This window comes from Colias philodice, chromosome 16, assembly GCF_061535455.1.
Source record: "Colias philodice isolate Cphi_HAF_F1 chromosome 16, ilColPhil1 Martin Lab GWU primary, whole genome shotgun sequence".
Classification (NCBI taxonomy): domain Eukaryota; kingdom Metazoa; phylum Arthropoda; class Insecta; order Lepidoptera; family Pieridae; genus Colias; species Colias philodice.
Genome location: NC_143101.1, coordinates 7,388,661 through 7,412,585, shown reverse-complemented (window position 1 = coordinate 7,412,585; position 23,925 = coordinate 7,388,661). Strand labels below are relative to the sequence as shown.

The window sequence follows — 23,925 nt, the reverse complement described above, 5'->3', positions numbered from 1 at the left end:
TCCAATCCTTAAAATAACGAAATAAAACTAAAATATTTTTGGCAATGGCAATGTATATGGAATAATTTTTCTGCCCATTTCTGTATCAAAAGATTTGTAGTTCAAGATAGTATCAGACTCAACATGTTCAGCCCAATAATTTTCAAGTCTCGGATTTAACGAACGCTTCCAATACTGAAATAATAGAAAGAAAGTCAATTTACAGTTGTTGAATCAATGAACTCGTATCAAGCATAATATAAAGCTAAAGGAAATTTGATAGGACGTAGGTACCTATATTATTTTTTGAACCAATTATAATAAACTTTCAAATGAATCATACATTCGCGCTTCGTGTGTCGAGCATAAAAGCAACGTAGATATACAATTGTTCGCAAAAATTAGGAGGTCAATTTATTCAGTTTCGTTGACCCGAGACCGTATCAAATAATGAATGACTCAGTTGACTGAACTTACGTTTATAAGATCATGGATTTTAGAAAATAAATCTTCGTAAGATGTTCGTAAGTATGTATATGAATTATGCTTTGCCATCAAACATTACAAAGCATTTCTAATCTAATATAGGCTACTCATAGAAATAAATCGGCACTAGTGCAGGTTTAACGCGTAGGTGTGTACAAATAAAAAATGCCAATGAACACAATAATAAAATGTGCGTAAATATTTTTAATTTAGCACACATCTGAAGTAACTGCCACAAGATTACATTTTGATGTATCTACCGAAGTAATTGTCCGGAGCCATGAGGTTTAAATTTTGATTTAAATTTGGGAATTCACAAAAAAGAACATTTGTTTTTTGTTGCCAGCTATTAAAACAATTAAAATGAGATGTAGATTTTTATGCATAACTTCATAAAATAAATCGTCCTAAGCATTAATGTACCTACATAAAATCGCATTTTAAACTTACAAGCCTATTATGTTCGATCCATATAATCATTAATTTATCCGAATATTTCTTTGCGCATTGCGTCGCTTTGTTTAAAATACCAAATGCGCGTTGTTTATTTCGCTTTATGTAGTGATAGTAGGCACTGAATAAGTAATACCTGAAATAAGTAAAACACCTATGAAATTACTATATAATGTATGAACACTCTTAAATAGGTACCTACTAGGTACCTACCTACGTGATATTAGCTACAAATATTTACGAGGAGAAAGCTAATACATTTTGGGAAAGTGTTTTAGACCAATACACATTTTTATCAAAGTCCATAAAATTATTTAAGGTATCAGAGTATTTTCTGGTGATCATAATATTTATTCCCGTATTATATATCGCAGTAAAATAAATATACTCGATAACCATGACTGAAGAACCAATTGCCTACTTAATTATTTTGTTTTGTAATCACCTACCTTGAACGAAAAATAGGAATATGTTTACTGGCCACATCCAACTCGGTGAACAAAGTTCTCAATATCTTTACTATGTTTATTATATTTTTTATATTCCTGTTATTTAACTGAAAGAAAGTTTCGTTTATGAGTAAATTAAATTAGAGCTAACTATAACTTAACGAAAAGACATTCAATGTATTTATTGATTGGTACATATTATTATACCAAACTTAATTTAATTCGAACAAAGGAATACATAATTATATAGGTATGTACCTCTCTTACTAAATCGATTAAATAACCTTCTACAAGTCTTAACATAAGTGAGGTATAATATTCGTGATTAACGTTTTCAATGTGTTGGATTTGTTCAATTTTTTCGTTCCACATAATGCTTTTTTCCCACAATCCGACTCTGATTGTACTGTAAAATGAAAATAACTGCATAAGAAAAAATATATTCTCCAAACACAAAACTGAAACTGAAATAGACTTGTTTATCTTAGGTACTTGAGATGGATTGAGGTCAAGATATCTGGTCACACACAAGGTCAATCAAAATGTGTTCTGCTTGCAGAATTTTATTTGCAGCAGTCCCAGCTTTTAAGCTTGGTTTCATTTTCGTTTTTTAATGTATTTTCTGATTGTGCCTGAGAGTTGAGACCCTTAATATATTTTCTTATACAAAATGTGATCAATACCAATAATATAAAAATTCAACTGCAGTGTTATTATGAAAAACTAATGAGTTTTGGCACTAGAATAGTAAAATAAACACAGCAAAGAAAATTCTGTGATCACACGCCTATTAGAATAATTAAGAGGTAAAATTCTTATAAGAATTAATGCTTGATATGAAATGTTTAATATTTATGAAGAAAGAATCCTCACAAAAGCCACATGCAAGCAAAGAAGTTCCATGCAGCCTCCGGAGTCTTGGATCGGAGGAACATCTCGCCTTTCTCCATAAAGAATGTTTCACAGGCACTGTATGATTCTACACAATACCCGGTATCCAGGTATATGGCCATCGCGTGGTAGTAGTACCAAGCTTCCGCTTAAAAAATGTAATTTTATATTTATATTTGGTTTAAAAAATAATAAAAAAAAATATTTATACGGCAGAATCCAACTTCTATGAGGCAAGATTATCTTTTTAGAAGTGGTCAATAAACTAGAAGATAGTCTTGCTTTTCTCGGAAACGATTGAAATTGTGCAGTAGGTAAGTTCAACATAATACATAGTTACAAAAAAATGTTGTGTGGTTTTATGAAACCACGGTAAAAGTGAAACTGTTCGAACGGTTCCGAACACTGCTTTGTGTAGCGCATGTCGCGTGACGGTCGGCTGCCGAGTAGGTATACCTACTCAGTACTCGGCAGCCGCGATACACGCGACATGCGCTACACAGACCAAAAAGTTTGAGACGATGTAATAAAAGTTTCACTTTAATAATATATTTATTCATCTATTGATCTAAGCATCTATATAACTAAAAAATACAAGTAAGTATTTTAAATTTTCAGCACTGGCAACAACTATCTACCAAACTACCTAACTACTTTTTTCCTATTTTTATAAACTCACAGCTCACATCATAGTGCTCGTTTAAATAAATGTACTCCTTCATTATCGAGACCATTTGCTGTATGCGCAGTTCAGTGAGCAAAAGCTCAAGGAGCCAGAAAATGAGTGACTCCCGAGTGCGCACGTCGGATAAACTTGTCATAATCCGCATTACGGAGAGACCGAATTCAAGACTGACTAGCTTATTTCCACGTTGTACACTAGAAGTAACAAAATAAGCATTAGAACAATAATAATTAATAAGTGGCACTTGTCTATGAATCTTTTATATTTTATGGTAACTACATCTACAAAAAAAAAACTCAAAATAAAATTGAATATAATATGATTTCTTAAGATTTTCGGGATATATTCCTCACTAGCTGTGCCCGCGACTTCGTCCGCGTGGAATAGTGACTGCATAGTAGTTACTACTTAACTTTTATTGAATAAACATACCATAAATAATGAAAAGAACTGTTAGTAAAATTTATTACTAAACTGAGCTAAAAAATAAAAAAATAAATGCCTAATTAATTTTCTACGTAAAATTTATTTTAAATTATGTCATATTATTTTTAGGCACCATGGGGGAAGGGAGCAAATTTATTTTTCTTCCTTCCTTGTATGGATGTTTTTGACAATATATCGTGCAGCAACTGAGCGCCGAGATAAACGTCAAAACGCAAAGGAATAGAATCCGCTATCGATACTAATTGACATAAGCGACGACGACGACCACGAACAAAATTTTCATCCAGTCGCAATTTAACAAAATTGTGCAAAACACAATTAGAATAAAATATTAAAATTTCCTGTCGTTCTGGTCCTTGGAATTTTTTTTTTGAGATCAGTGAATGAAAAAATAGATTTTTCGTAGCGCTCAGATTCCTCAGCGCTCAGATCTTTCCTGTCTCACGCCTGTAGTAAATAAACCGTTTAGACCAATTGCAATAAAAATTAAATTAAAAAAAAACCCTGCAGCGCAACGAAGAAAAGTGCATAGAAAAAGGAATAAATAATTTTACAAACTTCCCGAAGATCTTTAAAAAATAAATACCATTTTAAATATTAATAAAAATAAAAAAAACAAAGTCGTCGGGGCTGCCATACCATCATTATCATACTTAAAGTTATCATAAATGATAGATTATATTTTTTTTTATAATGGTAGATACTTAATTTTAAAGATCGTCGGGAAGTTTGTGAAATTATTATTTATTCCTTTTCCTTCGTTGCGTTGGGTTTTTTTTTATTCTTAAATTTTTAACTTCGGTTTCTTATTTTCATGTAATATTTTCAAGTGAGCGAGATCTACCTCTACCTCCATATTACATTCCTACATCCTATTGATATCTATAAGTTTGTTGCTCCTTGACAATATCTTTTAAGTTGGGCCGTAACCGTGCACAAATTGTAAGTAATGGACCACAGTGGCAAAAGAAGTTGGCAATTTTTTTTCCTAAAGATATCTTTAGGAAAAAAAATTGCCAAGGGCCAACCTATGTGGCTTTGAGTAGAGTTCAAAATTTCCAGGGTGTGGCTAAGGGGATATAGGAGCGAGAGGATAGCCTCTCGCTCCTATATCCCCCTCTTCTTTCACAGACTTTCAACCCTTCCCTTTCCACCCCTAGTAAATGGCAGAACCGATTTTGATGTAAACCATATTATCTAATTGTACCTATATCTACACGTCATATCCTGTCGTTTGATGCTCCATTTCCTAAAGTGCCCTATATGTAATAAACGGATGAACCGATTTCGATAAAACATTACTAATTGTAATTCACACGTTGTTCTTTCATATTTTGATATGCCGCTTGAGTTATTTGAGCATATTCGATTATTGTTCATTCCCACTTTTACCGCTGTAATCTAATAAATGAATAAACCGAATTGGATAAAAATATAACTAATATTTTTTTCCACATTCCCACTTTTACCTCTATATACCTAGGTATGATAAATGGATGAACCGATTTTGATACACTTTATCTAAGAACCAGCGTCGGAAAATATGCTGCCTAACAACAAAACCGCATCTAATTCGGATTACCTGTTAGCAAGCTACGGTGGTACAAACATACACACACACACACACACAGGCACACATAGCGGTCAAACACTTATCACCCATCTTTTTGCGTCGGGGGTTAAAATATAATACGACATATATAGTAAACATAATTCTAATTTGACCCCTCCCCCCTACTACATCAGCTTACCCCCCCACCCTTGGGGACTTTCGATATGATCACCTGGACGTTTATAAGGAATAACTGTAGCCTATAACAGATAACTTACGTTTTATCGTACACTGTATAATAGTGTACCATAGAATGCCTTAGCAAATGTTCGCCGTGAATACTTAAATGGTCATAACTTTTTTATTTACGAACCGATTAACATGAAATAAACACTAAATGTTAAATGAAGATTACCTCAATATATTAGTGAAAACACCATCGTAATTGGATAAGCCGTTTCTGAGATTAGCATGCACAAAAATACAGACAAACAGACAAAAAAAAATTTAACTACAGTTTTGGGTTTGGGATCGATTTAATAAAAACCCCTGCTAAATTTTTTTTTCATATTTTCATTGTACAGACATCACTTTTCTAGAATTTTATTATATGTATTGATGATGATTGACCACGCGCAAGGTTACTAATTTCCACTACATCCTCAGGCAAATCGTCAATTTTTATGAACATTGAATCTGTAAATAAAAAAAATCAAAAGATGACTGTACCTAACTTTATTAAAAAGCTAATAAAGTTTTATCAATAACTACAGTGACCTTCTTTGGGCGTTTAATATAGTCTTGTAAAAATTATAACTACATACAAATAAAATTTCATCATTTTCTTATTTTGTCATAACTTTAACTAATTAAAAACATGAGTCTAACACGATCACTGTTATCTACTATTACCTATATTAACTGTAATGGTGTCTTGTTTGACATCAAATAATAAACATCTACCCTCACTTATAAAAATTTAGTATATTCACATGAAATATAAGCGCACTCGCTACTCTGGGAAGATATGAATTATTTATCTAACTTTAAAAAAAACAACCTCACCAACATCATAATAAGTAATATTTAAATTATGAATTTCCAAGAAGCGTTAATATAATGTAAATTGATTTGATTTTAATGAAATCTCATAGATGGCGCTGTTTTAAATTTGTCTTTATACTACTAAGATTCATTATACATAATTATTATTCACATGAAATATAAGCACACCTGAAATGGACTCTGGGAAGATATGAATTATTTATTTAACTTTAAAAAAAACAACCTCACCAACATCATAATAATATTTAAATTATAAATTTCCAAGAAGCGTTAATATTATGTAAATTGATTTGATTTTAATGAAATCTCATAGATGGCGCCGTTTTAAATTTGTCTTTATACTACTAAGATTCATTATACTGTTTCTCTGCTAAAATTACTTAAATGACGTAGTTTTTATAGTGTAAAGGTAGACAATAGCATGGCTTACTCAAAAACAACATTTAAACATGAGTCTTAAGATTGTACGCTATCGTAGTACAGAGAATACGTAAGAAAAATAAAGGTTCACAGCTCCTCCCCCGCAGGTGATAGCTTGATTATATGTAACCTATAGCCTGACCCGACCAGTTAGTAATATTCATGCAAAATTTGAAGTCAATCTATGCAGTACTTTTCGAGATTAGCCCGGACAACCATACAGACAAACAGACAAACAGACAAACAGACAAAAATTCTAAAAACTATGTTTTCGGGTTCTGTATCGATTATAGATCATGGATTATGTATTCTTTTAAAAAAATATTCAATGTACAGTTTTGACTTTCCTACGATTTTATTATATGTATAGATAAATATTTTAAAGCACGTTTAACTAAATAACAAAATCATACTTGTACAAAAATATATTTGTGTAAAGATGTCCAACTGCATATACTTCCATGATGTCCACGCGGCCACGTTTCCGTTGGCACAACTCCCGCGCTTTTGTTTCTAACCGCCGACATAATCGAAACTGTTTATAGTAAAAAAAATAATTTCCATAAAGAACAAGAAAGACAATAAATTGTTTTGAAATAATGAAATGAAGGACGGAAAAGTTTTGCCACGAAAACAAAATAAGTAGGCAAGTAGGTAGCTACGTTTTTGAAGCAAAGCTCAAAATATAGTTTAGCCATTATCAAGTTACTAGAATAGAATTTGAATATCTCAATAAATCGCAAAGATTTTGATAAATATATTAGGTACCTACTTCTTCTTAGAGCATTAAACCAAGATTAAGTCTTTGTATGAAATATTTGAAAACGTATAAATTTTTCAATTTTTCATATCAGAAGGTTGCGTGTTCAAATCACGTCGGGGTCTCCAATGTAGAGTAGTTCTTCTGCCCCCAAGGTTGTTAAATAATAAAGGCCTTTACTGTAATCACTTTTAATCCTTTTTACAATATGTGTTGTTTAAGCTAGCCGTTATGCACCACTTAATAATAATTCTAATAAATTTAAAAAGCGTCGGGGAAACAATGTGGACGCACACATATACGAAAAGCTCGATCAGCGAATTGCATATATGTGTGTCCCTACAGGGTCTATTTTACCATATTTTTTAAATGAAGAAATAGGTGCGTTCCAAGTTATATACCTTTTTCATTTGTCGATATACACTGATCATGTTTCCATAGCTCATGCACATAAGTCGAAAATTGGAGTCAGTTTTCAGTGCATAGTTTAACGACCATTTAGCTGCTAAAGCTCCGTTTGACATTTCTTTACACATCTGTCCATATATAAAGGAACAAGTACATTTCTATCTATCTATATATGCTGGAATAATATCTAATGCTATCAAAATGGTTGCTTACCAAACTACCTAGAAAAAGCTAAGAGAAGAAGAAAAAGCGAAAGTAAGAAAGACACGAGCCTCAGATAAAACAAACAAGACGTAGCTGAATAATGTAGGTACTAGGTAGTTAAAAAAATATATATATCTAAAAATATCAAAATAAGGGAAAAATATTTCGAAAAAAGAATGGGAGCACGGGATTAGATGATCGTTTATGCTTTTTAAGCTAGTCAAAAGCTATTATGTATAATAAAAACATGTTAAATAGCAATATATCCCTTTTAAATGGCATATTTCATATGGTATAGAAACCTACCGTAAAAAGCTTAAAAAGCCTATTCAGAGTGAGAGCAATCTTGTCATAAAAGTCTCCCACAAGCCCGCTCTCAGTAGCAATGTACATTCGTGGTGCAAAATACAACGCCATTAATTGACTAAATGACTTCTTACAGTTTTGCAATTTGATAGAATTTCTGAAAGAAATATAGGAAATATAAATTTTGCAAGTGGGCACACTTTCAATGTGCCTATTTACTACATAATCTATTTATTTACTTATTAGGTACCTACAATACGAGATTTAATAGAGATATCTCTATATATTTCACAATGCTGCGAAAATAACGCGTGGTAACTTAACAGCAGTCGGGTACCTAATATTATGATCAAAGAACTTTTGTCAAATGTAAGTCATAATAAACATTACTTATCTGATTCAATCGAAATCTACTCAATCTTTCGTAATTGCAAAACTACACATTACATAATATAATATGAATTATATTCATAAATAATTTTGAAATAAGTAAACTGTTAAAGCATTACTGTGATTCAGGAAAAGGGTCGCTGAACAGTTTCATAGCGTCAAACAAATTCTCTCTGGCTTGCTTCACATCGCCGCACTCTAGTAGGCAAGCGCCTCGAAGCGAGTAAATCCTGGCTAACTTCGAGTCGTATATCCATTTAGCGCAAGTTGCTTTTAAATTACGATCTTTCTGAAGGAAACATTGTTTTTGTTATATGTTGTTAGAGCCACAAAGTTTGTTTTATTGGTTGATTTATATATTCACGAAGTAGTTGTACCTCGTTTCACTAATTACAAATCCGTGATCCACATGTAAGTATAGTAGCATAGATCATTGGTCAAGAGTCAAGACTCAAGAGTCAAGACGCAAGCTTTGAGGTAGAGCGAGTTGAATAATCACTCTAGGCGCGAGGCTCGAGGCGCTCACTCTCTCTCTCATGCATCTTGAAAGAATATATTTCAAGATGCATGAGACTGAGAGAGAGTTCGGTCCAAGGAAAATGAAAATGAAAAATGAAAGGACTAACTATAAGCATTGTTTCCACTTCTGCGAGAAGGTGAATGACTCGTGGCGTGTTATTGTTCAAAATACTTAAATCCGCATACTCCAAAAACGTGTCGAATAGTTTCTCATGGTCGCCTTGGAAAATATAAAAAAAAGCTTCAGCAAAAGATTTCTTATGAAATAATCGTACATTTTCAAATAAGGAAGCACTCTATCATAACATTCGGAACACAGAATCCGAACATGGCCTTGGGTCACTAATTATGGGTGATAATTTCAAAAAAATAATCATTGATGTAATCTAATTTGGAGAATATTACGTAACTAAGTACAAATACTTAATGAATGTAATTAGATTTTTACCTGCCCAGTGGCAATGGCCAATCGCTTGAGAATACGCTTCCAATAATATAGGCATACATTCACAAGAATTCAAATCGACCGATGAGAATGATGGGATTTTTTTATCTTTCTTGTGTTGCATCGATCGACTGACTCGCCTTAAATCAGCTGCAAGATAATATGATAGCAATATACCTAAATCAGCTGAAATATAATATGATAACAATATAAATCAGCCGCAATATAATATGATAGCAATATAAATCAGCTGCAAGATAATATGATAGCAAAATGTTATATTTATTGATTCGGACAGATTTTTCTATACTATTGGAAGAAAATTTTTAACACAACGGTTGCAACGTTGCAATGGCTAAAAATTTACAAAAAAAATTGAATTTTTTCATCACATTACATATAATATTATATGTACATATTATGATAAATCACTTACCTTCAGAATCTGTAAGCTTGTCTGAATTCCGACGACTACATGACTGAAAATAGCATTTAATAGTGTAAGTAAAAGGTTGCATTGTTAAATATTTTATAAGAAGAGAGTCAAAAAAAAATTATTTAATCTCTCTCTCTCCCTTTCTAGAAAAATACAACTCTAACACTATAATATCACTACCACGACTACTATTTATTTATGTTTATGAAGTAAGTACAAATCTTACACCAATATCTGTAATATTTTCAAGAGCGGCATAAATATTCCCTTCTGATATTTTTGTTTCAGCATTCATCGTACGTATTTGTTCATGGGTTAGTTTCAGTTCATCGGTCTCTTTCCTTAATCCCTAATAATTTAAATCAATAAAAAGATGAATCAAAGTCACCGAAAACAAAAATAAACACTTTAATTACCTATTTTTTATTACATGGGAAATGGGTTTTTAAATTTACGATGGTTTGAATAATATTTTTCATAAAACGTTTTAGTTATATGGGCCATTGAATTTTTTTTAGTTTAGTCTCTAATTATACTTAGGGGAAAATATACAAAAAAGTAGATACATTATTGTCAGAAGTGGGATTCGAACCCACGCCCACAGAGTGGACTGCGACCTGAACGCAGCGCCTTAGACCGCTCGGCCATCCTGACTACATCCCTTATGTATGAAACTAGGACTCTCTCACATTCAGGACATTTTAATAACATAACTTTTACTTTAAATATAAAATAAAGTTTTGTAAGTAAAGCTTTACAAGTATAACTTTTAAAGATAACAAGGAAAGCCGATAACGAAAAAAAAAAAGAAAATTAGCAAGCATAACGATCTCTACACATCTATTCGTCCGTAGAACGTTAATTAAGGCGTTACCCGGCAATTTCGACTATGTTCAATCTCTATAAAGTCTGGTACAACATAAAGCACAATACCGAAAAAAATATATAAAATAGGATGGTCTTTGATCTTTAATTGCTCGCGAGGAATTTTTTCCAAAGTTAATAGATTTCTAGAAAAAAAATGTGCCGTGGTCATCGATTTTTCCGCAAATACTCTATAAACTTCGTAAACAGCAGTTTTTTTAGTTCAGACTTAGAGCTCTGAAAATTTTATGTTTAATAAATTATCAGTTACACAACAGTCCCTGACGAGGATTTTTTGTTTCACTGATTGGTATCTTTTTAAATACAAAATGCGAAGAAAAAAGAAGGTGCAGCGGGAGAGGTTTGAGATCCGTCAAGTATGGTCAAGGTTATTAGCGCATGTATAAGCCTTAACGACACAATAACCTTATCTACCTAGAAACTAGAAAGTTAGTACTTACGTCATCACACCTCAGACCAAAGAGCTGAGAAAAACAACCAGCACCACACGAGACACATTTCCTTGTGTACCTTTCTAGATATAAGAGCGCCCGTGTATGCATTTCGCCCTAAAATATTATTTTAAGCAAGCAATCACTTTAATTAACTAGGTATCTACATATTTTAACATGAATTGATAGAATAAGTGGAATGTCGGAGGAAGGATTTATGTCAAGCTGTTGAAGCTCATAATATTAGTATCGATTTGGTCAAAATAACGGCACAAACCTTTTGACTCTCTGTAAGCAAGTCGTACGTGGTAGTTCGGAAGAGTGTATGCCTGAATTTCATATAACCACAGAATGCGAACTTAGGCAAGTCCCCACAATTTGCTGGAATCATACATTATCACAACAAATTGGCAAAACTTCATCGTCAGGTGGGTCAAAGAGGATAAAAAACAACAAAAAAAGCTGAATAAATAATAATTTTTGGAATTTAAAAATAAAAAAGATATTAATTATTAGATAGCATAATTTAAATTAATTGATGCTTGAATTGTGCAATACATACCAGTAAAAATGACACAGTAGTAATTTTAATATCTATATAATATATTGTTTAAAAATAATAAAAAATAAACATACGCAGCTGTTTAATCCCCATACAGAAGCAGAAAGGCAACGAAGCATCTTTCCGTACCGGCGCGGGGTGCACCAGCACTCTAGAGTAGTCACGTGTAAAGTCGCCCCCTTCACATTCTAACACCCTTATCGAAAATAACTTTGCAACAGCTAGAAATATGAATTTTCTATTATTTTGACTAAAATAACATAAAGCTTTGAATAAATTATTATTTTTAACCGACTTCAAAAAAAAGGAGGAGGTTATCAATTCGGCCGGTATGTTTTTTTTTTTTTTGTATGTATGTACACCGATTACTCCGTGGTTTCTGAACCGATTTACGTGATTCTTTTTTTGTTCGATGCGGGATGGTGTCGAATTGGTCCCATAAAAATTTTATTCGGATAGGCCCAGTAGTTTTTATTTTATGAGCATTTTTGTCTGTATTTGTAAATGTTGCAAGTGCAAGTTTGAAGTCGGTTGTTTTTAACGCAGTTATTGACTTGTTAACAATATACTAAGTCGCCTGCAAATAGCCAAAACTGGACAAAGTTTAAATAGGATCAACCACCTTCAGGTTAGATAATAACTGCTAATACTTTTTGAAGTCGGTTGAAAATATGTTATTACAGCAATATTTGTTTTAAGTGAATTTTGTTTCAATTGCATACTTGTTCGAATAATTATGAATGTTCGTAAGTTTCCTATTTGAAGTTTATTGACTGCATACAGTAGATACTTTTATAAAAACCTAAAAACTACACAGTCTACACTACAGCTGCAGCGTGACATTTCAAAAATACCTTGAGCGATTTTTCTCTGAGAATCGCACTGCATGAGATGATTTAGCATTCTCCTGGAAAATACATCGCCGAGAACGGAACCACATTTCAGAAGCATTTTCTCAAAGGGTGTCAATGAATCGTATGTTTTCAATATTAACACTAAAAATAAATATAAAATGTATAATATAGTTAAGCAAGTATTTGTTTTATTTACTCACATGTTTTTATATCTCCTTATTTAAAAGATACATAAGTAAATCTTTACACAGTATATCGAACACTGTGTAAAGATTTTTAGAAAAATACGCGTTGCGTGGTTACTATTTACTAATTACATAGTAGGTAATGCTATTCAATACAATTTTGACAAATTATTCATACACTAATTAGAAGATACAATAATAAATATAATTAATTATTATTCTCAAAATTAAACCGTAAAAAGTTTAGATATAGACTGGGGTAGAAGCCTTTGAAAATAATGAAAAGATAAAAAAAATCGCAGTCGGATGAAACCCATTAGAAAAGGAGGGGAATATGATAAAAATGTAAGGAAAAATAAATTACGGTCAATCCGAGTTCGGGAAGCGGGAGGGGGGAGCTTTTAAGAGAAAAAAATGGTTTCTCTCGATTTCCGACAAAACTACAAGTCCTATAGAAAAAAGTTCAATGGCAAAGTTGTAGGTAATTAAAAGTTCTACAACTTTTGTATTCACAATTTTTTCACATAACCTAAAAATTTAGGTGAAAAATTCAAAAAACCAAGTTTTTGGTCTTTTATTTCTATCTACTTCAAAATTTATTTTTTTTCTACGAAATTTGGAGGAAACTTACTTTATTATGTCCCAAATACACTGTAATTTATTTGGTTGAAAATATTTATTTTTTCGCCTTATTTTGAATTAATACCAAAAAAACAACCTAATTTTCAATCGAAAAGTCACCCGTCAAAATATCAGCTTTTTTCAAAAACTTGGGGTGCCTTTTATTCATTGAAATCTTTACTTTCATATGGTGTAAAAAAAAATAAACACCACCATAGTAAATGTTCTCAGGAAATGCATACAAACAGTGTGATAATGAGCTTTTACTAAATCAGGCACACTTCTTGAACTCTATATCTTCTCTTGTATCGGCTTTTCGGTAATATTTCAAAAGAAAAATAATTATCTGTTCTAAGTTTTATATTTTACAGCATATTCAAAAGCAAAATGATGTCGATAAAAACATTTCAGGTAGTTCGAGAAGTGTGCCTGATTTAGTAAAAGCTAATTTTCAGACTGTTTGTATGCATTTCCTGAGAACATTTACTATGGTGGTGTTTATTTTTTTTACACCATATGAAAGTAGAGATTTCAATGAATAAAAGGCACCCCAAGTTTTTGAAAAAAGCTGATATTTTGACGGGTGACTTTTCGATTGAAAATTAGGTTGTTTTTTTGGTATTAATTCAAAATAAGGCGAAAAAATAAATATTTTCAATCAAATAAATTACAGTGTATTTGGGACATAATAAAGTAAGTTTCCACCAAATTTCGTAGAAAAAAAATAAATTTTGAAGTAGATAGAAATAAAAGACCAAAAACTTGGTTTTTTGAATTTTTCACCTAAATTTTTAGGTTATGTGAAAAAATTGTGAATACAAAAGTTGTAGAACTTTTAATTACCTACAACTTTGCCATTGAACTTTTTTCTATAGGACTTGTAGTTTTGTCGGAAATCGAGAGAAACCATTTTTTTCTCTTAAAAGCTCCCCCCTCCCGCTTCCCGAACTCGGATTGACCGTAATTTATTTTTCCTTACATTTTTATCATATTCCCCTCCTTTTCTAATGGGTTTCATCCGACTGCGATTTTTTTTTGTTTCAAAAATTATTTACTCTAGTCTAATATAATACCATCCATCTTCATGTCAACCTTTACATCTTCAAAGTTGTAATATTTGGACAAAACTGCCATTTGGATTATATCGTTCTGATGTTCATCTTCTATGCTGACATCGCTCTTTTTATAAAATTTACCCTATTTTAAAGAGACAAACAAATTATACACAAACAAGTAAAGATAGGTACCTATGAGAATAATTATAGTGATATAGAATGGATTGGCTATAGCAAAGGCTTAAATTTATCTAAGTCCTTCACATGAAAATTCTTATTAAAAATATTCAAGAAGCTATGCTTCGTTGTTAAAAAGAAGAGAGATAGAAAATATATAAGTACCCATAAGTACCTCAAGACTCAATTCACAGAGTACATTATTATAACTGACTCAATTAAAGCAAGATGGGTAAAGTGATAGCGATATCATTTATTTTATAGTCAATTCGGTTTAGGAGAAAAAAGAACTATAAACAGGTTGTCACAGATAAAGCAATGTTTTTATTCGAACTTTCTAGCTGCGCGTTTCCTATAAAAAGTTCACCGCCATTCATGTTCTTAATTCAAATCAGAGTTCCATTGTGAGAACATTTTTTTTCGTATTGTCTATTAAAGAGTTAATGAACCATAGACATTAGACATTATACAACAGATTAGTTAGTTAGGTACTATGTATATTATACTAACAAAGCTTTCCGACGTGATACTCTGTGTATTTTCAGACTTTTTTAAAAGAGTAGAGGGTGGTATAAGTGCTCCAATATCCAAAGCCTGTGACCTAGGTACAGTCACCATTGTTAATTGTTCCCTCTGCACTAGGCATATTAGGAAGTTTTGAATCCATCCCGGTAAACCGTCACTCGCGCTCTCGATTACCCTAAAATTTTATTTAATAGACTAAGGGTTGGTTACACAGCTTTCTGAAATGTTCTGTTTTGCTTAATATCTATCATTTTAAAATAGTAACAATAATGTATGTTAATGGATGTTAAAAAGTGTCAAATAAGATATCAGGGACCAACGTCAGGGACTAAGAGCTGAAATTGACGCTTAATAGCTTTTAGTTGCAAGATGGCAGTAATTTATAGTGGAAGAATGTATTTTTATCCATCTATCATTAATTCGTAGTCAATTTATTTCCACAATCCGCGACCGCACGTACCGCTAAGTACCGCAAAACATCGTTGATCGCGATGAAAGCGGCGCGGCATGTCGCCAAAACAAAAAGTTTGACAAAACAAATCGATCAACACGAACTATGCGAATTTGGTGGATTAAGCTAAACTCTGTATTTTGCCTGGGTCTTTGTGTGCCTGGTGATGGAGATGAGTAAAGCCATAGGTATGTAGAAAAAATCATGTTAGTGAACTTAGCAGTTCATTTTTAGCAGATCCAAAAAAAAAATGTGAGTTCTTATCGCGTGCAGTTGAGTTCTACAGTTCCTGATACTTTTTAGAAATAGTTCTGGCATTTTTACCTTAAAAAACGACATTTGAAAAAATGATCTGCCAACTTCCCGTAGCAGATCATTTTTAGCAGATCAAAAAAAAATAAAACCGGCCAAGTGCGAGTCGGGCTCGCGCACAAAGGGTTCCGTAGCAGCAAATATAATAAATTACAGTTAAATCAACCTATCTCAAAAACTATAAGAGATACTTTGATCAAACCAAAAATCGTTGAAAGAGTTAATTAGCATGCATCACCTCTATTTTTTTTAGAATTTTATACCCCGTAGTTATAAAAATAGAGGGGGGGGGACATACTTTTTACGACTTTGAGAGCTGATATCTCAAAAACCGTTCACTTTAAGAAAAATGTTTTTTAGAAAACTTTATATCATTTTAAAAGACCTTTCCATTGATACCCCACACGGGTATGTACATCGAAAAAAAAAATTTCATCCCTCAGTTACATGTATGGGGGGCCCCACCCCCAATTCTTTTTTTTACTATTTAGTGTCATATTTTTGTAGCGGTTCATACAACACATATTCCCATCAAATTTCATCACTGTAGTACTTATAGTTTCCGAGTAAATCGGCTGTGACAGACGGACAGACGGACAGACGGACAGACGGACATGACGAAACTATAAGGGTTCCGTTTTTGCCATTTTGGCTACGGAACCCTAAAAAGTGAGTTCTTATCGCGTGCAGTTGAGTTCTACAGTTCCTGATACTTTTTAGAAATAGTTCTGGCGTTTTTACCTTAACAAACCTTAACAAACGACATTTGAAAAAACCCGACCTGGACCCGGCTTAACGTGATGCTAAGACGTAATGCTACGACGTGATGCTACGACGTGATGCTACGACGTGATGCTACGACGTGATGCTACGGCGTGATGCTACGCTGTGATGCTACGGCGTAATGCTACGGCATGTGTTACGGCGTGATGCTACGGCGTGATGCTACGGTGTGATGCTACGGTGTGATGCTACGGCATGATGCTACGGCATGATGCTACGGCGTGATGCTACGGCATGATGCTACGGCATGATGCTAAGGCATGATGCTACGGCGTGATGCTACGGCGTGATGCTACGGCGTGATGCTACGGCGTGATGCTACGGCGTAATGCTACGGCGCGATGCTACGGCATGATGCTACGGCATGATGCTACGGCATGATGCTACGGCATGATGCTACGGCATGATACTACGGCGTGATGCTACGGCGTGATGCTATGGCGTGATGCTACGGCATGATGCTACGGCATGGTGCTACGGCGTGATGAAATATGACATAAATAAATTTTCTACTGTTTCATTTTACGCGAGTATTTCTAAAAAGTATCAGGAACTGTAGAACTCAACTGCACGCGATAAGAACTCAAATTTTTTTTTGATCTGCTAAAAATGATCTGCTACGGGAAGTTTGCAAATTATTTTTTCAAATGTCGTTTTTTAAGGTAAAAACGCCAGAACTATTTCTAAAAAGTATCAGGAACTGTAGAACTCAACTGCACGCGATAAGAACTCACATTTTTTTTTTGATCTGCTAAAAATGATCTGCTACGGGAAGTTGGCAGATCATTTTTTCAAATGTCGTTTTTTGAGGTAAAAACGCCAGAACTATTTCTAAAAAGTATCAGGAACTGTAGAACTCAACTGCACGCGATAAGAACTCACATTTTTTTTTGATCTGCTAAAAATGATCTGCTAAGTTCACTAACATGAAAAAATCCAACTTCAAACACCTTCGCCCAAGTGAAAACACGAAGAGTTTTAGGTAATTGGTAAAATAACAATATTATGTAGATCTCATATTATATGAAGACTTTTTTTTTCATTTTTCTAAACATTCATAATATCAATACAACTTACTTATCCAATTCCGAAGGTACAGCCTGAACATCCAACAATTGACAAGCGAGTGCGGACAGATAACGTCGGTCAATGCCCGCTATATGCACTTTCACAATCATATTATGATTAGATAGGGAATCACTGCTAAACGCTAAAAAAATAAGTAAGTACCTACTTATTTCATTTGTTCAATTAAAAAATTAAGAAAAAATCTAAAATAATTAACTTTAAAAACCGGATAAAATGTTCGTAACTTACGTGAAAGGCTGTCTTCGTCAGTTAAAGTTAAGAGAAGGAAAATAATTTTATTTTGCAGCATTAAAATAATCAACTTCCAAGAATCCTCATCAATGCGTTGAGCCTCTCCGATAGCAATCACTCGAAACTCTTTAAAACTCTTCAATATAACACAAAAAAATTATCATTGTAATAAAAGATCTAAAGGTAGGTATCTAATAATAGAATACTCCGCTTGAAGATAAACCTATAAAATTACGTTCCTACGTACCTACCTATACGTATACCTCTTTTAAAACTTTAGCGCAAACGATTTTTAACCCAATAATTTAAAACGAATGCAAAAATTCTACAAATATTTTATTACCTACCTAACCAGTTACAAACTTATAAATCGATGATCAAACAATATACTCACAGATTCAAAAATATTCTGCATAAGAACTTTCACTTGATATTCCTGTAGGATGTCGCCATGATACTCAAAATGCTCCGGAAGAGGAAAGCGGCAGTCAAAAACGGTATTTACTGCATATATTTCCAACGGTGTGAGTGAAGTCATATCGACGCTAATAATAAAATAAGAATTGATAACCTTTATAGTTTTTGAGACAGTCAATTAAAAATATTAGTACGCAATGTATTTAGGTATGAGAATCAGCAAAAGCTTTTCGTTCATCAGAACGAAGATATTAAGCTGTAACTTAAATAGTACAGAAAATTGATGATTGTACAGTACCAATAAAAAATGTAACTAACTGAAAAGAAGATTAAAATGCTATTCTAAAACGATCCTTACGTGTATCGAATTCTGCTTTCGCGATTTTCGCGGGAAGAATGTCCTATGCCTTTGAACACCCTGCCCATGATTAATCTGATGACTTTAAATGGTTCCTTAAAAATAAAACATTTATTGAACAATTTTTTTAATCATTGAAAAAACGCGCTTATGCAAAAATAGACGATATTTACCCTACTATCCTTCTCTGTTAATATAATATGATCCACTTCAATAAATTTTGGTGTGATGTTAATACATTCGACCATTAAACGGGTTTTGCCGGATAATCTTGATCCCTGAATACACAATGGTATCAGTGAAACAAAAATTTTAGAAAGGTAAAATATATATAAAGCTTATCTTAATATTAACGAATAAATTTATAATTTATATTCATAAAGCATTTGAATACCATAAAACCAAAAATATCAAATTCAATATAAAGCTTTGCAACATTTATCTAAAAGGGCCATCTCTAACTTTTGAAGCTTTTTATATAAGCCAAACAAAAATTACTGAACATTTTTCTACGAATTGAAATAGTTGCCGTGATAAATCGTTAATTATTATTGTTATTGAAGAAAAATAGTAAGACATAGTAAGTATATTATACAACTGAATACCGTAAAATTAAAGATTACTCACAATAATAGCTACTCCAAACTTATGATCCCTGTATCTAGTAAATTTCCTCGAATATTGCTCGATAGCCGACATAAGGGTTGTTTGATATACTTGAAGTTCTTCTTCGCGCCCCAGAATCGGATGGGAATAACTTATCCTTTTAGCACTGTGTAAGTAGAAGTGTTAAAATACAACTGGAACGAAGTTCGATATCGCGTGTTGCGAAGGGGATAGACAATATTCTATGGCCAGACGGAATTCAGACCAAAAGTTGTTAAATGTTGTAAGTAGGTAAAAGGAACGTCATAAGAAGGAAGATCTTTTTCTGCGTCTTACGATTGACTTCTGGTCTCTAACTTTTGATTAATTAATTAATAGATGATTTCTTTATATTGTATGCTATGCTATAATTGATTGGTAAGATTTAACCTTAAATAAGGACTTGATGGCAATGCACACTAAAATTAAATTTACACTTGCATACCTAGTTCGATTAAATTCATAAATTGGCCCAGGGTTGGAAAATCCCTTTAAAATTTTCGCCTCCATCAATTTAAAGAAGTTTTGATCGAGTTTACTCCGCAGAAAAGTTTCTTTATCGCATGTCACTTTATTGGGATATGCCATCATCAATCTTGCTGCCTGTATGAACATATTTTTAAGAAGTAAAAAATTTATAATTGAAAAATTAGAGGGTATTTTATTCGATCTTTTTTTAAACATTTGATAATACGATTAAGGTCGTCATACAAACACAGGCTTTCATCATAATAAACTGACCATTCTATGAACAAATTATCTTATTTATCGTAGGTCTTTTCCATTAGTTTTAAAGAAAAGAAGGGGGTACTAATTATATTTTACTGTTGCAATAAATTTTGCTTTACCTTATTGACTGCGGAACCAATAACTGTATATTCTCGACGTAACACGTGCCCCACAACACCACAATACGTGGAACCTTAAAATAACGTTAATTAAATATGGCTTTTGCCTTTTGCACTGCAGTGTACTACTACATAATTTTTTTTTGTCACGTTTTTATCACAATTAGGAGAAAAGCAAATAATAGGGTAAGTTGGTAAAACGTAAATGTACCTATTGAACTATTGCTCACTCCTGAAGAAATTACCTACTGTAAAATATCTACCAATTTATTTAAAACTAAACAGCTTTAAAACACAAATTTATAACTACAGATAAGTAATTCTCGTTTTTTTGTATTTTGTTGTAGTTATTATTTTAAGGCACCCACCCGAGGTAACTCCAATGCTGACAGTAGTAATATTGACATCATTAAGATGTTCCTTCAGTTTGTTGGCGCAAAGCAGCGCGTTTTGTGCTTCGTCCTCGTGCTTTAGACCTCTTAACCCGAACACCATTAAAAACATCATGTCCTTATCAAACATCGACACTTTGTTTACTAGACCACCGGTTTTGGCTGTAACGCTGTTTAAATTTTATGTATTTTTAATCCAGTTAGTGCAAGTTCTAAGCTACCTTTTATTCTGTCTTATTACTTCTATACTACGGTTCTAAATTACATCACGCGATGGTAAATCACCATCAAAATTTTAAAGGCAATGATTTCAGAGTATATATAGAATAGAGAATATACCCTCACCAGCAGACAATTTTGTAAGCATTATCAACGACTTCAATAAGCATGTCCTCAGTGACAGTTCTCGTGATGATATTCAAGAAGACCACGACCACGTGTCGTATCTCTGTGAGGAAATCCATGGGCTCGTCGTTGTCTACAGCCCTTATTATTGGTGGGACCATGTAGCGACGTAGCGCTGACCACCAATCACTTCGCATTGCTGTTATTAGAGCTGGTCTCACTGCAGTGATTATTTGGACCCAGTTAGATATGTGGTATATGATTTATTTTATAGGATTATGGTATCGACAGGATGATAGAACTATTATGATTGATTAAATTTAATAAGATAACTACGATATGGTCATAGCTAGGCTTAGATCAAAGTAGCTAGGTCATAAAGCGTACCCAACATACGAGTACATTTTAACAATTACCTATTTAATAACTAATAATGAATAACGTAGTTGCTATTTATGAGTTAGTACTTAAAGGCTTTGAAAAGTAGTCCAGACTTCTTACGTGAGAACTCTCTGTAGTTAATTCCGGTTAAAGAATTTCCCTCCATTTGGGAACTGTCCAAATATGGTAGCATGAGTAACTCGGGATCTAAAGAAATATTATTAGTTAAACAACTCCAAGAATGATTTACATAGGTATAAAACGCCCACGTAAATTAATTGTACCCACCGGGATGCACACTAACAGATGAATGCAACTTTTGTACTCGTTTCCACGTGGCACCAACACCCAAAACCTAAAAAAACTCAACCATAATTCAACAACGCTAAGACAGAAAATGCTTCAACATTACTCCTGCACTTTCTTGCCTTAGTGTGTCTCCCATCACCACAAGGTTGGGTGCAATATTCCGATTCGTTCACATACATCCAAGCACTAGCGGAGGTGAGGACATCTCCCGCGGTACTCATGTACTCCGCCATCTTAACATCCCAGACCGGTGGTCCCACGATCACATAGTGGGACTGACACTGCTCATGCCCACCAATGATTGAAAAATGGGATAGACCAGCGGAGATCGCAATTTTAACTAAAATTATGGAGAAGTGTTATATTATGTACTATAAGAACCATATAGGTACCTACTTAAGAATTGAATCAACTTAGCGCCATATTGTGACGTCATTAGCATTGCTGAGTAATTTAACGTTTGTTTTTAAAAAAAGATGTAAAAGTCAGGCGAAATAGAATAAACCGTTATTGACATGCATACAGGATATTTAAGTAAGTAAAATCTTATTTTTCAAGTGATGTTATGTGTGAATGTGAACAATGATAGGTTTAATTTGAAAATATTCATATTATATGTATTCGAAAAGAAGTAGTTATAATTATTATACTTAGTTAAAATTTTGTTCTAACCTTTAAGAACCACTCCAACATCAGTTATGTACCGTCCGTAATTTTTTTGAATCAATAATCCACAATCAATCGCTGTATGGACGACATCTTGCATATTCAGCTTGGGGGACTTCTTCCACATACATAGAAATGCATCTCCAGAGAATTTAAGAACGTCTCCTTTATGTGTGAGTATTTCTTGGACCATAGCCCCGATATATAAGTTAAGAACTTGCGTAAGACGAGATGGACCACCCTGACCAGCTTTTGTGTAAGTCTCGCAAAGATCAGTAAAACCTATATAGTTACATAGATTTATCAATTTTATCGAAATTAACGGCTATTCATTTTATGCAAGCCTATATGATACATGAGCACAACATTTCAAATTCGTTAGTCTATAATTTATAAATCGACTAGCGGACCGCCCGCCCCGACTTCGCCCGTGGTACATATTTACGTTTTCTATCCATAAGAACTCTCCTCGTACTTCAAGGAATATAATAAAAAAAAATATCAAAATCGGTCCACCCGTTTACGCGTGATGCCGTGACCAAGGGAAATATTTTTATATAAATAGAGATTACAAGACAAAAATTACTGAAATAATTAATAATCATTATTTAGAAAAAAACATTTAGTAGCCACTTGACACATTACACAATATAAATTAATTTTCTATTAAATATACTGCCCCAAACAATAGATGGTGAGTAGTCTCGAAAATAACCGTATTTGGTAGGAGATAATAGAAAGAAAGAAATGGAATCATTATTACCAGAAACATCTATAAACATAAGGGCTGTTTCGTAACATCGGACTGAATAGTCCGAATGCTTATAAATTATTTCATCCGGCACTAGTGACGCCATCACAGCTACACGCTTGGCTTCGTGTACATCGCTCCAACTTCCAGTCACATTTTTCAACCTATTAGAAATTATTATTAAACAAATCGATTATTTTTTAATCCAGAATATTGTATGAAAATATAGTGGAAATGAGACACTATGGCTGTTTTCCAATTACAGAGCTTAATGCGACTCAGTGGCGCAAAACGCACCAGCAGGTTGCGCTAAGTTCAGTGTTGAAAAAAATAATATTCATAGAGTTAGCATTTAGCAATAACCCTCAATAACCTCAAAGTGTTATACAGAATAATTGGTTGAAAAATATTTACGGTTATTTTAAATAATTTGGATTTTGATTATTTCATTAACATTTTTTTCAATGTTTACAGTACTTTCATCCATACTTATATTTATTTTTTAACACAATTTGAATTAACTTTGATTATTTCGAAAAAACTACATATAGATAACTGCCGATATTTATTATTTACCTTACCTACCCATCTTAACTATTATTTTTTTATTAATTGAAAAATAAAATCTAACACAAATGGTTGCTCCTTCTGCTCTTTGTTGCGATGTCTTTCTCTCGGCGGCAGCATTTCTGCAGGAATAACACTCTTACTGATGGACTCACGATGAACTCTCTTCAACGCTGTTAAATAGGCTTTG

General features: G+C 33.1%; 1 protein-coding gene and 1 non-coding gene across 2 annotated transcripts; both read right to left on the bottom strand.

Annotated features, from left to right (window-relative positions):
• Positions 1–27: 27 nt before the first annotated feature.
• LOC149481779 (adenylate cyclase type 10-like) lies at positions 28–23,274 on the bottom strand. The gene is made up of 34 exons (XM_089705309.1): positions 23,181–23,274; positions 22,547–22,699; positions 21,855–22,091; positions 21,563–21,649; positions 21,062–21,311; positions 20,693–20,886; positions 20,325–20,398; positions 19,922–20,079; positions 19,459–19,603; positions 19,005–19,109; positions 18,832–18,926; positions 18,451–18,601; positions 18,054–18,192; positions 17,814–17,946; positions 15,176–15,365; positions 14,507–14,630; positions 12,628–12,768; positions 11,848–11,994; positions 11,489–11,592; positions 11,221–11,328; positions 10,122–10,244; positions 9,896–9,938; positions 9,463–9,609; positions 9,122–9,234; positions 8,615–8,784; positions 8,106–8,262; positions 7,589–7,723; positions 6,841–6,962; positions 2,938–3,137; positions 2,241–2,406; positions 1,626–1,773; positions 1,368–1,474; positions 916–1,054; positions 28–174 (listed from the first exon to the last, which is right to left on the bottom strand). The coding sequence occupies exons 1-34, from the start codon at positions 23,272–23,274 to the stop codon at positions 28–30; spliced, it is 4,746 nt and encodes a 1,581-aa protein (XP_089561435.1).
• Positions 10,467–10,549, bottom strand: TRNAL-CAG (transfer RNA leucine (anticodon CAG)). Its single transcript has one exon. It is a non-coding gene; the product is annotated as a tRNA-Leu (tRNA).
• Positions 23,275–23,925: the final 651 nt, after the last annotated feature.

What these genes read in the sequence shown, in the direction of transcription:
- LOC149481779 (XM_089705309.1), bottom strand. Translation starts at nt 23,274, where the DNA reads ATGGCGTCACTAGTGCCGGATGAAATAATTTATAAGCATTCGGACTAT. An exon ending in TGCAGAATATTTTTGAATCT is followed by an intron (nt 18,193 to 18,450) that starts GTGAGTATATTG and finishes GTTATATTGAAG; the next exon opens with AGTTTTAAAGAGTTTCGAGT. An exon ending in TCAGAGAAAAATCGCTCAAG is followed by an intron (nt 11,995 to 12,627) that starts GTATTTTTGAAA and finishes TCATATTTCTAG; the next exon opens with CTGTTGCAAAGTTATTTTCG.